Consider the following 15,054-nt stretch of genomic DNA (forward strand, 5'->3'; position numbering starts at 1 on the left):
GTGGGCGTTAGAGTGGGCGTGGCAAAAAGTTTTTTTGCAAATCGATAGAAATTTACAAGACCAATACAAAAATGAAAAAATATTAAAACATTTTTCAAAAGTGTGGGCGTCGCAGTTTTGGGCGGTTTGTGGGCGTTAGAGTGGGCGTGGCAGCATGATTCGACAAACTTGCGCTGCGTCTATGTCCCTGGAAACTGTATACTTAATCTCAACTTTCTAGCTTTTGTAGTTCCTGAGATCTCGACGTTCATACGGACAGACAGACGGACAGACGGACGGACGGACAGACGGACAGACGGACGGACAGACGGACATAGCCAAATCGACTCGGCTATTGAATATATATACTTTATATGGTCGGAAACGCTTCCTTCTGTCTGTTACATACTTTTCAACGAATCTAGTATACCCTTTTACTCTACGAGTAACGGGTATAAATATGAAAATGGAAAACAACAACTTTAAAGAAACCGGTCTAATTATCTTAACTTTTGCATCACTAAACCTACCAGAGACACTAATGATTGGCTGCGAACGCGTAAGTATCCGACCGTACATCCCACTACCACTAAGATGTCGCAATTGCTTAAGACTTGGACACCCCACATCCACTTGCAAACCCACAAATTATGCAAAAACTGCTATGCCGAAAAACATACCATTGAAAATGAACCTTGCATTAAGACAAATTTTTCATCAACTGCAAATATGATATCAACAAGCAAAACAATCACAGCCCTACAGACAAGTCATGCCCAGCTTTCATAAAGCAAAAAGAAATAACATCAATAAAATCTTAGAAAAAGTAGATCATAAAACAGCAACCAGTATATATTTCACACGGCACTTACACCAGGACTCCAAATTCTCCAAAATAGCAGCGGCCCAACCAAGTCATCTAACAGCCACAACTTACAAACCAACAAACAATCTACTACCTCAGCAGCAACACATCAAACACCAATCAACAACAAAGAACAATAACAACATACCAAGATCTAGAAACTGAAATGGACACATTGTATTTCCCAACAAAATCTAAAATTATATCATCAACCAAAGAAGGACTATCTGAAGAACTCAAGCTTAGATTATATGGTAGCAAACAGGCTACTCTCAAAAAAACACTAAAATTTAAAGATAAAAATTAATCTAAACCAAAGAAAAAATAACAGAAACAAATGCACCACCCTAAACAGTGATAGCGAAAGCATATTACACCCGCTAACCTGCATACTGGTGCGCTTGGAGTGCAACATGCGCACCAAACACTCAGACAAGTGTCTCCTATCTAATGATATTATATTAGAAGATAGAGGACACATAAAAACCAACCATAATGCAACTGAAAAACTCTTATTAGTATCTTAATTAAATAAACCTATATAAACTCCATTATAATATATAATTAATGTTAAAAATACTTCAATGGAATATTAATGGATATTTAAACCATTATGATCAGTTGCAAATCCTTATAAAATTTCATAATCCAAAAATAAACTCTGTGCAAGAAACTTAACTACTTCTCACAACAAATATACAAATCCAATCAATTTCACAATATACAACTCAAATTCCTCTATCAATAGACACGGAGGTGTTGCCCTCCTAATACATAACACAATACAGCAACAAAACATTCCTATAAACTGTCAAAACTTCGACAACATACCAGTACAAGTTCACTCAAAAATCAAATTTACTATAATATCTTCGTACATACCTCCCAATAGGATATTCACATAAAAAACCCAAAAGACACATACAACAACCTTCAACCACCTGTTTTAATAACAGGAGACTTCAATAGCTGGCACAGATCTTGGGGATCACAAAACAATAACTCCAGAGGTATTACACTATTTAAATTCATTAATCAATCCTCTCTCACAACCCTCAACGATGGCTCCCCAACTCACTTTAGAACCCACCACACATTCACAAACATTGACCTGTCTCTAGCTTCACCCTCTATAATGTTACACTGTAAATGGAGCAAAAACAACTTACTCTCAGGAAGCGATCACTATTCAATTCAATTAGCCTATTCGACGACACTGACTGTATTCCTCCGAAAACATGTCCAAAATTCAACCTCAACAATCCAACTGGCCCTTTTTAAAGAGATAACAGAGACACTCTCATCCAATAGACCACAATTCAAAAACACTAACAAAGAAGCTGCCAATATCACAAAGTTCTTAATCCATGGGGCCAACCAAACAATCCCGCAATACCAACAACAACGAAAAACCAAACTTGTCCCATGGTGGGATCCTACGCTGCAAAAATTAAAAGGCAATAAACAAACAGCATGGATTAAATTAAATAGCGATATCAACACAAAAAACATTATAAACTACATAAAAGCCCATCCCAAACTAAAAACGGAAATAAAATTAGGAAAAGAATATCTATGCAAAACTTTACGAGTGAAATACACCCAAATACACCAATAAGGAAAATATGGTCGAACATTAACCGTTCTGCGGCTTAAAATCACTACATGATATTCACTGCCTCTCTAAACTAAATGATCAAACTACTACATACAAAATAGGAATGATATAGCTAACACGCTCTGCTCTCATTGGTCAGAAGCAGCGCTAGAAACTAACTTCCCGACAATATTCAGACAACACAATCCATCTCGCGACCACTTAACACCCTCATAGCCTCGCCCCTAGCATTGAATATAGAAAAGGACATCACCATGGTCGAACTCCTACCGCTCTCAATCAATTAAAAGGTAAAACCCCGCGCGAGATCGCATAGCCTACCCAATGCTAAAGAATCTCCCTCTCAACCTTCTCCAAGACTCCTTAACTTATTCAATAACATCCTCAACACACAAATTCCCCAGCAATTCAAGGTTAGCTGCATCATACCCATTCTGAAACCAAATATGAATAAACATCAATAAACGCCTATCGCCCCATCTTTCTCAATCCATGCTTGCCAAACACTTGACAAAATCATAGGAAGACGGCTATGGTGGATTGCCACAAACGGCAACCTTTTAAATAGCCGCCAAATGGGCTTCAGAAAAGGGAAATCAGTGTATGACTGTCTAGCCGTATTCGATTACCATACCACGTCCTCCCTTTCAACTAAAAGTCACGCCTCTATTATATCGCTAGACTTTGCCAAGGCATTTGACAGAGTCGGTATCCATAGCATTATCGACGAACTTATCGAATGGAAAATAGGACCGAGAATAATCATATATATCACTAACTTACTAACAAACCGAAAATTAGTGTGTTAGCAATAATGTATACTCCTCCCAGCAGCCGCTTAACAATGGAATCCCACAAGGCTCACCCCTGTCGGTAATTTTATTCGCTACAGCCTTTAACAAATTAAACAAACTTATTGACAAACACAAATGATGACTACACAATCATCTACAAATTAAATAAAAACCAAATACACTTAACATAGACCCATTACTCACTGACATCAAACAATGGTGCAACTACTCAGGAGCATCACTAGCAATAGACAAATGCAAGCATTTTCACGTCTACAGAAAAAGAATTTTCTACCTAACTTTCCAATCCAACACATACACCCTACAAACGTAGACTCACTAAAAACTCTCGGTATCACAATTGACAATAAATACAGATGGAACAAACACATCGACAATCTTACACTCCAACTTTCCAATAAACTTAATATAATCAAAAATAATGACAGTACAGCAAAGAAACTTATAATTTTCCTTTAATCTTCGAAAACAACTAGAATACATCTGATATAAACAATTCATAAAGCAAAGCACCCAACAATACTTTAAACTAATACTTAACAACGCATCCCAATACTACAAAGCAATCTGCCATGACAAAGCTACAAAATCAACAATAAACAAGAGAGAACGCTATAGTCGAGTTCCCCGACTATCTGATACCCGTTACTCAGCTAGTGGAAGTGCGAAGGAGTGTCTTCTACACTGACAGTTTTTGGCGGTTTGTGGGCGTTAGGGCGTGGCAAAAATTTTTTTTGCAAATCGATAGAAATTTAAAAGACTAATACAAAATGAAGAAATATCAAAACATTTTTCAAAAGTGTGGGCGTGGAAGCTTTGAGCGGTTTGTAGGCGTTAGAGTGGGCGTGGCAAAAAGTTTTTTGGCAAATCGATAGAAATTTTTCAAGACTAATACAAAACTGAAAAAATATCAAAATATTTTTCAAAAGTGGGGGCGTGGTAGTTTTGGGCGGTTTGTGGGGGTTAGAGTGGGCGTGGCAACATGAATCTTCATACTTGTACTGCGTCTATGCCTCTGGAGTCTGTATGCCTAATCTCATTTTCTAGCTTTTATAGTTTCTGAGATCTCGACGTTCATAGCGGACAGACAGACGGACAGACGGACATGGCCAGATCGAGTTGACTATTGATCCTGATCTAGAATATATATACTTTATATGGTCGGAAACGCTTCCTTCTGTCTGTTACATACTTTCAACGAATCAAGTATACCCTTTTACTCTACGAGTAACGGGTATAAATAATACATCACGAATCGACTCCTTGAAATTCACAAGACTAAGAGTAGGACATACAAACCTAACCCATAGCCATCTCCTTTCTAATCCCAAAATCTTACCACCACTTTGTACAAAGTGCAATTCAACACTCTCCATTACACACATACTCATCGATTGCCCACTATATAAATACAGAAAGATCCTTAACTCTGCAAAAAAAAATTAAAAGAAATAACATCATTCCAAAACATACATAGATAAAACAATAGAGTTCCTCAAACAAACAAAATATTTTCCATCTAATTTAATTATTACAAATCCAAATCATGTAAATAAAAAAAATCAAAACGAAAAATCAAAATCATTTAAAAAAAAAAAACAAGCTTAAGGCCATAGCTGATATATATATATATATATATAAACAATTTTGCACAAAACATTTATTAAATCCTAAACATGAAAGAATAAGAATTTCGCCAGAGAAAGTACTTTCGCCGTGGTTGTTGGCTCTCCAAGTCTTTTAATAATGCAATTAATCCTATTTTGATCGTCTAATTCGTTGCGAAAAGAAAACCCAGGCCCATGGTACAGTCGAGGATCGAAATATTGTGTACATCGAGCCTCTCTCGTGTAAAATTGCAGTCAAGGGTAGCAGCATAGTGCCAACTTAAAAACAGCACGGTACAGTGAAGGCCAAGAATATAATCATACTTATTGAACTATATTACATTCATATTATATTAATACCTATGCGAATTGTATAGGTTGTTGTTGAACATATTTTTTTTTGAGCCACTGTATTTTCACTCATATTTATATATAACGTCTATTACAATGAATAAATAACTATGGAATAATTTCTTGTGCATTAATAAATAAGCTATGATAAAAATATATATAATTAAATAATCGCAATACTCATATGTAAAAAAAAATATAATTTTATTTTACTAAATGATTACAATATTTTTAGTTGAGAAGAACACCGACCGATTATAATTAGCAACGATGATGCGATGATGTTTAAATTAGACAACGGATGTTTAGTCTACCAGTGGGTGACTTATCAGGGATCTGGTATCTGTTGGGTACATCCAGAGTTGTGTAGGGTGTGTGGGTGTGTTTGGGTGTACATGTTGTATGTGTATTAGTGTGTAGGCATGTGCTTAAATCTTAGGGACTTATGGATATGTCACTCCCCCAATCATTGAATTTGGCCTGTCCTCAGGTCGTTAAATTTGGATATATCATAACATTGTTTTCTGGTTGAATATTTCCTTGACATTAGTTTCGAGGTGTGGATGTTCTTCTTTTTGTTTACAATATCTGACAATAATTTTCTTAGGTATATTTTTAGACTTATATGCTAAATACAGGGTCAAACTTAGTATCATGATGACAAAAGTTGTAATGCATATAATTTGGAAAAAGTTGTAGTGTTTTACATGAAATTTTATCATTTCTTTTGTTCTAAGTGATTTATTGGTTCTAAACGTGTAACATTATTAGTGATATAAATCGTTAGTGTAAAATCTGCTACATCATTAGAAATTAGGAATTCATCTATTTGCATGGTACAATTTTTAATTTTAATGATGTTGTTTCCTGATATTAATATTTTGTTGTTTGTACATTCTTGGTTGACAACTGTTTCAGGAATATTCCATGTTAAAAGTATATTTGGTTCTATATAATTTATTTGGAAATTTCTTTGGGTTTTAATGTATTTGCATTGAGTTTGCTCTTGTTTAATAAGTCCAACAATATATTTGTCGAATATTAATTTATCTGTATCTTTATGAAATACTTGGTTATTGAATACATAAAACTTATCGAATACTTGCTCGGTTAGAATATAGTAATGTTCATCTGGGTACGGAACTATTTGAAATATCGGAACTTTTGTGACCTCGCTAGGAATGTGGGATATAATCAAAATTTCGTTCGTGTCTGTCTTGAGCCAAGTTGATGTTTTTATCTTTAGCATTTTCTCCGAATTTACGTGTTTCAAATAATGTTTTAGTAATTTTGGGTTAAAGATTCCTAATTTGGTTAATTGCATACCTAACTCGATGTCTTCTATGTATTTGTAAACTGCTGTAGGTTGAATATCAGTATCGCAATTTGTTGGTTCTGTTCTTTTTCCACCTTGATCCATTAATAATGTCATACCGCTGTTGATTATGTCGATAACTGTTTAGATCATGGGTTTTAACGGAGTCTTCTGACATGTTATTAATTTTTTCCTCTAACTCCTCCCTGTCGTCTTCATCTAATGTACCAAATAAGTATTTATATGCCTTCCCTACTACGTTCAAGAGACCTCTTTTGCTTCTGTTAATAATTCTTAATCCATTTATTTCCCGTTTTAGTTTATCGACTAAATATTGTAACTGAGGTACATTGGGATAGTCATTTGCTTCAGTTACTAGATTTTCGAACATAGCATTGTCTTTGTTATGATTATACTCAAATAGTGGTATTCGAGCTTGTTGGAATTTCCATCGTTCCGGTTTGGAATATAAGGTATCCATTTTTCGCACTTATTGGGTTTACTTCGATGTTGCTGCATTTGACCATAGTGATAAGTGATAACATGCAACTAAGCATTATTAGAAATATATTGCGTACTTTGCGCTTCTCTGGCTGGTCTGGAATTATCGTATTTGCTCTTATTAATCTTTTTTTTGTTTCTTGAATTTTGATTTATAATGAACGATTTTCCTGCCGCGGTTTGTTTCCTCAAAATGTTTACTGTCTACTTGTTCAATTCTTCCTGTCTTTTTAAATAGATTGCTGATTTTACTATTCACGAGTGGAGCCTGTCTATATTTTATATCAACTTCAAAATCATGTCTATTCTTATTAAGATATTCGATCTTATCAATTTTGTTTTGTTTTACGTTAAAGTCTGGGCTGCCTGCATATAGAAAAATGTCTGCCGGAGATCGTTTTGTACTATTATGTTAAGTTTTATGATTATAGACGTATAAGATTGTTTCGAGCCTTGTAAACCTATCTTCGATATTTTGTTCACTACCGATGATTCTTAGCTTTTCGTTTACGGTCTGGTGAAATCTTTCTATATCGAATACACCATTTTTGCTGGTCGTTACAGAAATTTTACGCCTTCGGATCTTAACCAATTTTGCAAAAGCTATGCACATAAAAGCTGAATCTTTGTCTGCTTTAATTTCTTGTGGCTTTCCCATATAATTGAATAATTTTAGTAATGGCTCTTTTCGCTTCTAGCCAAACTCTACTTTTTACTTCAACTAGTGAGGCAAATTTGGAATAAATACAATACAAGGTAAGAAGATCTGGTTACCCGTGAGATAAAAATCTATCACGTATTTTTCCTTTGTGTTTAATATTTCTGGTGTTGTTTCAAATGTCATTTTGTGTCTCGATGTTCTGTTTTTGCCAGATTACAGATTTCACATTCATTAATAATATTTTGAATTAGCTTTTGACTATCTGGGTAATAGTATTTTTCTTTAAACCAATTAATGGTTTTTTCTATACCTGGGTGTAAAACTTCCTTATGTCCCTTTAGGATTAAATACTTAAATTCCGCATAAGTTAGTATATAAATTAGCTTCGTGGTACATCTCAATAGTTTTGTGAAATTTTTAGGGCTTATGATTTTGGTAAATGCCCTCTGGAAGATCAGAAAATCGTCATCATAGGGAAGTAAATTGCGCTTTTCTTGGTGCACACATATTCCTTAATGAGGGTTTTGGCGAGTTCAAGTGTCATTTCTTTATAGATTATTTTAATCTTTAGTTTCTGAAAGTAGTGGCTTACACTTGTTGTGTTACTGTCGCCTTTTTCTATCTCTATTTGTCTAGAGTAGAAATTGATTGGTCTCTCCGTTATGGATGTATAATTATACCCGTTACTCGTAGAGTAAAAGGGTATACTAGATTCGTTGAAAAGTATGTAACAGGCAGAAGGAAGGGTTTCCGACCATATAAAGTATATATATTCTTGATCAGGACCAATAGCGAGTCGATATGACCATGTCCGTCTGTCCGTCTGTCTGTCCGTCCGTATGAACGGTGTGATCTCAGGAACTACAAAAGCTACAAAGTTGAGATTAAGCATACAGACTCCAGAGACATAGACGCAGCGCAAGTTTGTCGATTCATGTTGCCACGCCCACTCTAACGCCCACAAACCGCCCAAAACTGCTACGCCCACACTTTTGAAAAATGTTTTTGAAATTTTTTCATTTTTGTATTGGTCTTGTAAATTTCTATCGATTTGCCAAAAAACTTTTTGCACGCGCCCACTCTAACGCCCACAAACCGCCCAAAGCTGCTACGCCCACACTTTTGAAAAATGTTTTGAAATTTTTTCATTTTTGTATTGGTCTTGTAAATTTCTATCGATTTGCCAAAATACTTTTGCCACGCCACTCTAACGCCCACAAACCGCCAAAAACTGTGTTTAAGACTCTCCTTCTCCCTTCCACTAACTGAGTAACGGTATCAGATAGTCGGGAACTCGACTCAGCGTTCTCTCTTGTTTTTTTTTTATTTTTTATTTTTTTTTTACAATGTCGTAATCTGACAATAAGTAAAGTATATAATTAAAATTAAATTAACAGAGGTAGTAGTTATTCATTAAGCCCCACTACATATTCTATATTTCACATGTTTTAATAGTTTTTATCTACCTATGAGGGATATCGAGCACGTGAATTCGTTTAAGTCTTCTTACATTGGTATTATTATTAATCAAACTTATGTCTAAATTGTTTTCATGATTTCTTAGTCTATCTATATATTTTTACTACATTTTTTAATTTCATTTCAAAAAATCGGGGTAGATTAATATCGGATCTGAAGTTATCAAAACCTTTAGTCTTTCAAATGATTCGATGTAGTCTTTACATTTAATATCTATTACAGCACCTTTCTTTAGTTTAAGGGTCATGGGTTTAACTATCTTGGCAAAGTTAGGAATGAACTTGCGATAGAACCCACATAATCCCAAAAATGATTTTATCTGTTTAGGTGTCTTAGGTAACGGAAAATTTTTGATTGCATTAGTTTTGTTTGGGTTTGGTTTAATGCCATTTGTTGTGACAATATGTCCCAGGAATTCAGTTTCTTTTTTCATGAATTCACATTTGTCTAGCTGCAACTTCAAGTTGGCGTCTCTCAGTTTCTCAAAGACTTTCTTAGACTTAGTTGAAAAAGCTGTTTTGCAATAGAATTTTCGGACATCTGGATTTGGTGAAAACCCTTACCTAGATCAATGGTGGTAAAATATTCGCATCTACCCAATTTATCCAATATCTCATCCATTCGAGGAATGGGGAATTTGTCATTAACAGTTATCTCGTTTAGATTCCCGTAATCAACTATCATCCTAAATTTTTGTTTCCCAGAGGCGTCTGCCTTCTTCCCAAATAGGAGAACAATAAGGGGACTTCGATTTGCGAACGATCCTTTGCTCTATCATTTCTTTGATTTGTTTCTTGACTTCTTGGTCAACACTTTGGGGGTACTTATAGGGTTTACGGTATACTGGATCCTCATGCTGAGTCTGGATGACATGTTTAATAGTACTGGTGAAGGTCAAATTTTCGCCTTCCTTGTACTGAATGTCTCTATATTCGTATAGAACTTTCTTTAAACATTCAATTTCCTCTACATTTAGATGTTCGAGTCTGTACTCGTTACATTTGCGTAACTCATTGTTGATCGCGAAGTTGACTATATCGTTGTCAACGGACATGGGATCGAGATGTGTTACATCATTGTCCACTGTGTCACTAACAACTTTTGAAGTGAGGCATTTTGGTAATGCGGTCTCCTTCTTCTGTTGTTGATCTTTGGATTGATTTCCTCCACTGGAGCATAATCATCCTTCCTTCCCTTCCTGCTGTGGGTCGAGGCATTTAGATGCGGTCTCCCCCTTCTTTTCTCCATACACAAACTTAAAGGTTCTTGAATCGTCTCGTTATCATAATCTATCTTAGCTTTCGTATCCTCTAGATACTTTCGACCTAACTGGAAATCATAATTGTCGGAAAATTTGTGGATGTAGAATTTCTGAACAGACGGACATACTGAAGTGGGTTTCAGTATTATGCTTTTCTTTAATTGTATTGCCCCTTTAATGGTATACACTATTAGATCTTCTTCTTTTTCTTCTAAATTTTCAAAATTTTCCCTTATGATATTGATGGATGAACCTGTGTCGATCATTCCCTTGTAAATTTCGTTATGATAACCTATTCTTACATGGGGACTGGTACGTCCTCCTGTGTCACTTGGGTGTCCGAGGCAGTTTGATGAAAATTTACATCCATTCTGCTTTGGCCACTTTGACTCTCGCGTTGTCTTTTCACCGGCATCTGACCGTTAGTATTATTTGAAGTTGAAGGTTGGAAATTAAGGGAATTGAATTGAATTAAGAGGATTGTTTTGTTGGCCTTTTGTTAACTCCCTTCTAAACGTGTAATAATTTCCCCTTTGATTAACCGTTATGGGACGAGTGGAATACTGATTTTGATTTATTGTATGTTTTCGAATTTTGAGGTTGCGTATTGTTATTCTGATTCGTTCCAGGATAATAATTGCTGTGATTGTAATTTCTATTATTGTAATATCTTTGATTATTGCTTTGACTATGATTTCCCCTGTTCCTGCGTCTGTTCCCTTCTGATCTATTAGAACGCTGATTTTCTGGACTGGCGTCATAGAGGCCTAGCTCCATTGAAGCTTGTTTTAATTTATAATATATCAATATATCTTTGCGTGCCAATGACATATAAATTCTATCCGGCAGTTTTCGATCTATTACAGATTTAACAGTTCTTTTTAACATTTCAGTGTAATTTGATTTATATACAGGGTCGGTATTAATTCTAACTTGTCAAACATAATCCAATATTGTGATTCGAGCTTCTCGATGAACTTACAGATGCTTCCGGGGTATGATGTATCCTCCAGTTGACTTTTAACTTTTATGTAGGGCCTGTGATCCTTGAATGCCATCGCCAGGACCGTCTTTGTATCCAGCCATGTGTTTACTCTTTCTTGGGTCACGATCTCCAATGCTGCATCCACTAGTAACCGTTTTACTGTTCCGTAGATAACGTGTGCTTGTCTGGCATCTTGGGTAGGGTATAAGATGAGTAGCTGCTCGACCTGGTTAACAAACACAGACAGCTTGTCAGGTGTGCCATCGTAGTAGTTCAGTTCTTTAATTTGATTTAATAATTGATTTAGGTGGGTTTCCGAAAGTTGCGGAACTGCCATGGTGTATTTGTATAAGTATCTGGATACACGGTGTTTTTTTTTATTTCTTGTTTTAAGTTACGGAATTAAAAATTGTAATTAATTTTGTTTCCGACCGCACGGGATTTTAAATTGTTTTGCAGATGTTACTGACCACACGGGATTTTTCTTGAATACTACTTTCACGTAGATTCTTTTGCGGATCTCAAAATAATTTTAGAATCACTGTTTTAAATCGCCGATCCTGGATAGCTAGTTGTATAGCGTATCCTTCAATGGATCAGTACCGTACTAAAAGGACTCTTTATTTAACAGATCCGACTGCGCCAATTAAATAATCGCAATACTCATATGTAAAAAAATATGGACTTATGTATGTCCATAATAGACTTTAGGGTGGACTTTAGACTTTAGGGTTCTGATCAAATGAAGAGAGAAAGCTCTGGAGTTGCTGACTTTAATAGTCTTTGCATTTCTCTTGGATTCAAGTGCATTCGCTCTTGGATACAAGTGCTCTTAGATTCTTATAATTTTGTTTATTGAAATCTAATACTTCTGTTTTTCGGTTTGAGAGTCCGAGCTTTGAACGTGGGAACGCAACGATGATGCGAGGGCTTAAGCATAGATTGTTTAAATTAGACAACGGATGTTTAGTCTATTAGTGGGTGACTTATGAGGTATCTGGTATCTGTTGGGTACATCCAGAGTTGTGTAGGGTGTGTGGGTGTGTTTGGGTGTACATGTTGTATGTGTATTAGGGTGTAGGCATATGCTTAAGTCTTAGGGACTTATGGATATGTCACTATATATATAATAAAGATAATATAATAATCGCAATAATAATATTTAAAAGAACAAAATAAGATTAGGAGGTACAAATAATTTCTTGGAGTTTAATTATTTTGTTTTTTTTCTTTTTAGTAATATTTTCCTATTTTACAAGTCATCTAATTAGGTTCTAGGTTAAAAATTGAGTTAAGTAGGAACAACAACGGTTGTGGGTGTGATGGGGGTTGCTGTCCTGAAGTTTTCCAAATCGGCTAAAGTAGAAACCACTCGAAAGGGCGAACACTTGAGTTTTCTTAGTTGCGCGGGCGCGACCGGGCGTATGTTTAATCGATTGTAATAGTTTTTACACTGAAGCTTATTCTAATTAGCTAGGCTCTCCCAAGCGCAGCGGAGACTCCTTGGAGACTCTGTGGTGAAGAGCGAGAGAGCGTAAGAGGGAGCGGAGAGCGGGCGACACTCCAAACCCCGTAACTTGGACATTCCACCCACCTTGCAATCACTGGGGTTGCAACATAGCCATCCTACGGCAGGCTGCAGGCACCGGACACGATCCACTTAAAAGCAGTTTTCTGGGCGACCGGCATTCCCTCGTCGAAAGTCAGGAATCCGGATTGGATGACCTTTGGATAAACATCTGCTCCCAAGACCATGGAGACGGTAGCAGGCCGATGGAACTGGTCATCAGCCAGCATGATGTCCCGGAACTAGGACACCACTGTGTCGCTCAATGCCCGGACAGGTGTGCGGATCCGCACACTAGGCTCGTCGTTCGTGTTCGCGTCGTGCAGACCTTCTCGTCACCAACATTGGTCATCGGAAGCGTAAAGGCTGACGCCAACGATCGATGAGTGCTGCGGTCTCGAAGGTCTTCGTCCCGGTCTCCAACTTGACCAGCGATGTCGGAAGGATGTTCACGCTGTGGCGTTGCAGCAGCTACGAGAGCGATGGGCCTGGTGTGTTCGATTCCGGGCGTCGTGGCGGTGAACTCCTACGCATAGTTGGCGGATTTTGCCGGCGGGAACGTTGGGACGTGGCCGAAGTCGCTTGCCGGGTTGGCACCGGTTAGAGACGCGAGCGCGCTCGCGACAACGAGCTAACATGGAGCAGCGTGTGTTGGGATCGGTCGCACTTCTTGCAACGATCACCGCTTCGGCAGTCTCCCGTGGAATGCTTGTGAGCGAGGCAATTGGCGCAGTATTTGTTAATGAGGACTGCTCGCAGACGCTTTTCAGCGCTGAGCTTTAGGAACCTCGCGCACTTCCGAAGAGGATGGATACCGCGGCAGACTCGGCATCGGTAGGATTGAATACCTCGGGTACGTCTGCTCTTCAATGCACGAGCACTGCGTGCTTTTTGTTGACGATGGGCCAAGCTGCGCGTAGTTGAATGTCGAAAGGAGATCGAATGATTAGTGCTAGTGAACTACAACTAAGGACGAGAGGAGCGCCTATTATTGTGGAGATTCGGAAGACTCTGTCGGCAAAAGCACCACTTTTGCCACTGGACGTTTAACAACTCCACGTGCAGTACGGATATTTTCTACACGGACGTTGCCGTCGGCTCCTGGGAAGACAGACTCAATTCATTAGAGGGTAAGTTGCCGTCCTTGATCACGACCATGTCATCGATGCGGAGATTTTTGGACGGGGCCTGCCGTTTAGTGCGCTTGTGGAGTTCTTTGAGGTACTCTTCTTTCCATCGCACACGGAACTGCTGATGGAGAGCTTTCAAATGCTGCCACCGATTAAGAATGGATTTCGTTTCTCCCTTTACTTCGGGTTCCACCGTTGTCAGAGCCAGCAAATCTGTCGGATCCTCAGACATAGGAGAGAGCGGCCTGGAGTTTAGGCACGCTTCTATTTTTGCCAAGAGCGTGGAGAGGTCTTCGAACGTGTATTTTCGTGTGGTGCATTTGTAATATAGCGTCTTAAAACGTTTTAAAAACGGGGTGCCCCCGGAGGATTAAATTGCCATTGCATCTCTTGATGGCTATAAGCATTCGTCACCGACTCTTTTACGGCTTGAAGGAAATCGCGGGAAAGCAGGGTGGCAGCGCCAACAAAGGTTTTGCCATTGTCTGTCTGGACTTGACGTGGACACCCTCTTCTGGATACAAAACGAGCGAAAGCGGCAAGAAACTTTTCGGTCGACTTAACGAGATGTAGGCCTTGGTGGAGAAACAAACAAAAACTAACACAAACCCCTTTGTAATAAGACATGCTCTTCCCGTATAGTTCTTTATATCGAACGGACCGGCGTAATCCATGCCAGTATACGTGAATGGTCGGGAGAACGATGCTCTTTCTTTGGGCAGGACACCCATCAGTTGGCTTTGCAGCCGCTTTTTGTGGATCACACATACTTTGGACGGATTTTTTACTGCTTTCATCAGGTTCTTAATTCTCGGAATCCAGTATTTCGACCGGATGAGGCGCACCATTAACTGGTTACCACCATGGAGAGTTATGCGATGAGTGAAATTCGCAAGGAGGCGAAAAGGCAGCAGTTATAC

The 15,054-nt window shown here is 37.9% G+C and overlaps 1 protein-coding gene and 1 pseudogene across 1 annotated transcript; both read right to left on the reverse strand.

The window, feature by feature from the left end:
- The window catches only part of LOC26535280, a 383,537-nt pseudogene that overhangs the window by 31,804 nt on the left and 336,679 nt on the right, over nt 1-15,054 (reverse strand).
- Nucleotides 14,455-15,050, reverse strand: LOC122319672. The gene has a single exon (XM_043207267.1). The coding sequence runs from the start codon at nt 14,980-14,982 to the stop codon at nt 14,557-14,559; it is 426 nt and encodes a 141-aa protein (XP_043063202.1). The 5' UTR covers nt 14,983-15,050; the 3' UTR covers nt 14,455-14,556.

This window comes from Drosophila yakuba, unplaced genomic scaffold (assembly GCF_016746365.2).
Source record: "Drosophila yakuba strain Tai18E2 unplaced genomic scaffold, Prin_Dyak_Tai18E2_2.1 Segkk50_quiver_pilon_scaf, whole genome shotgun sequence".
Taxonomy (NCBI): Eukaryota; Metazoa; Arthropoda; class Insecta; order Diptera; family Drosophilidae; genus Drosophila; species Drosophila yakuba.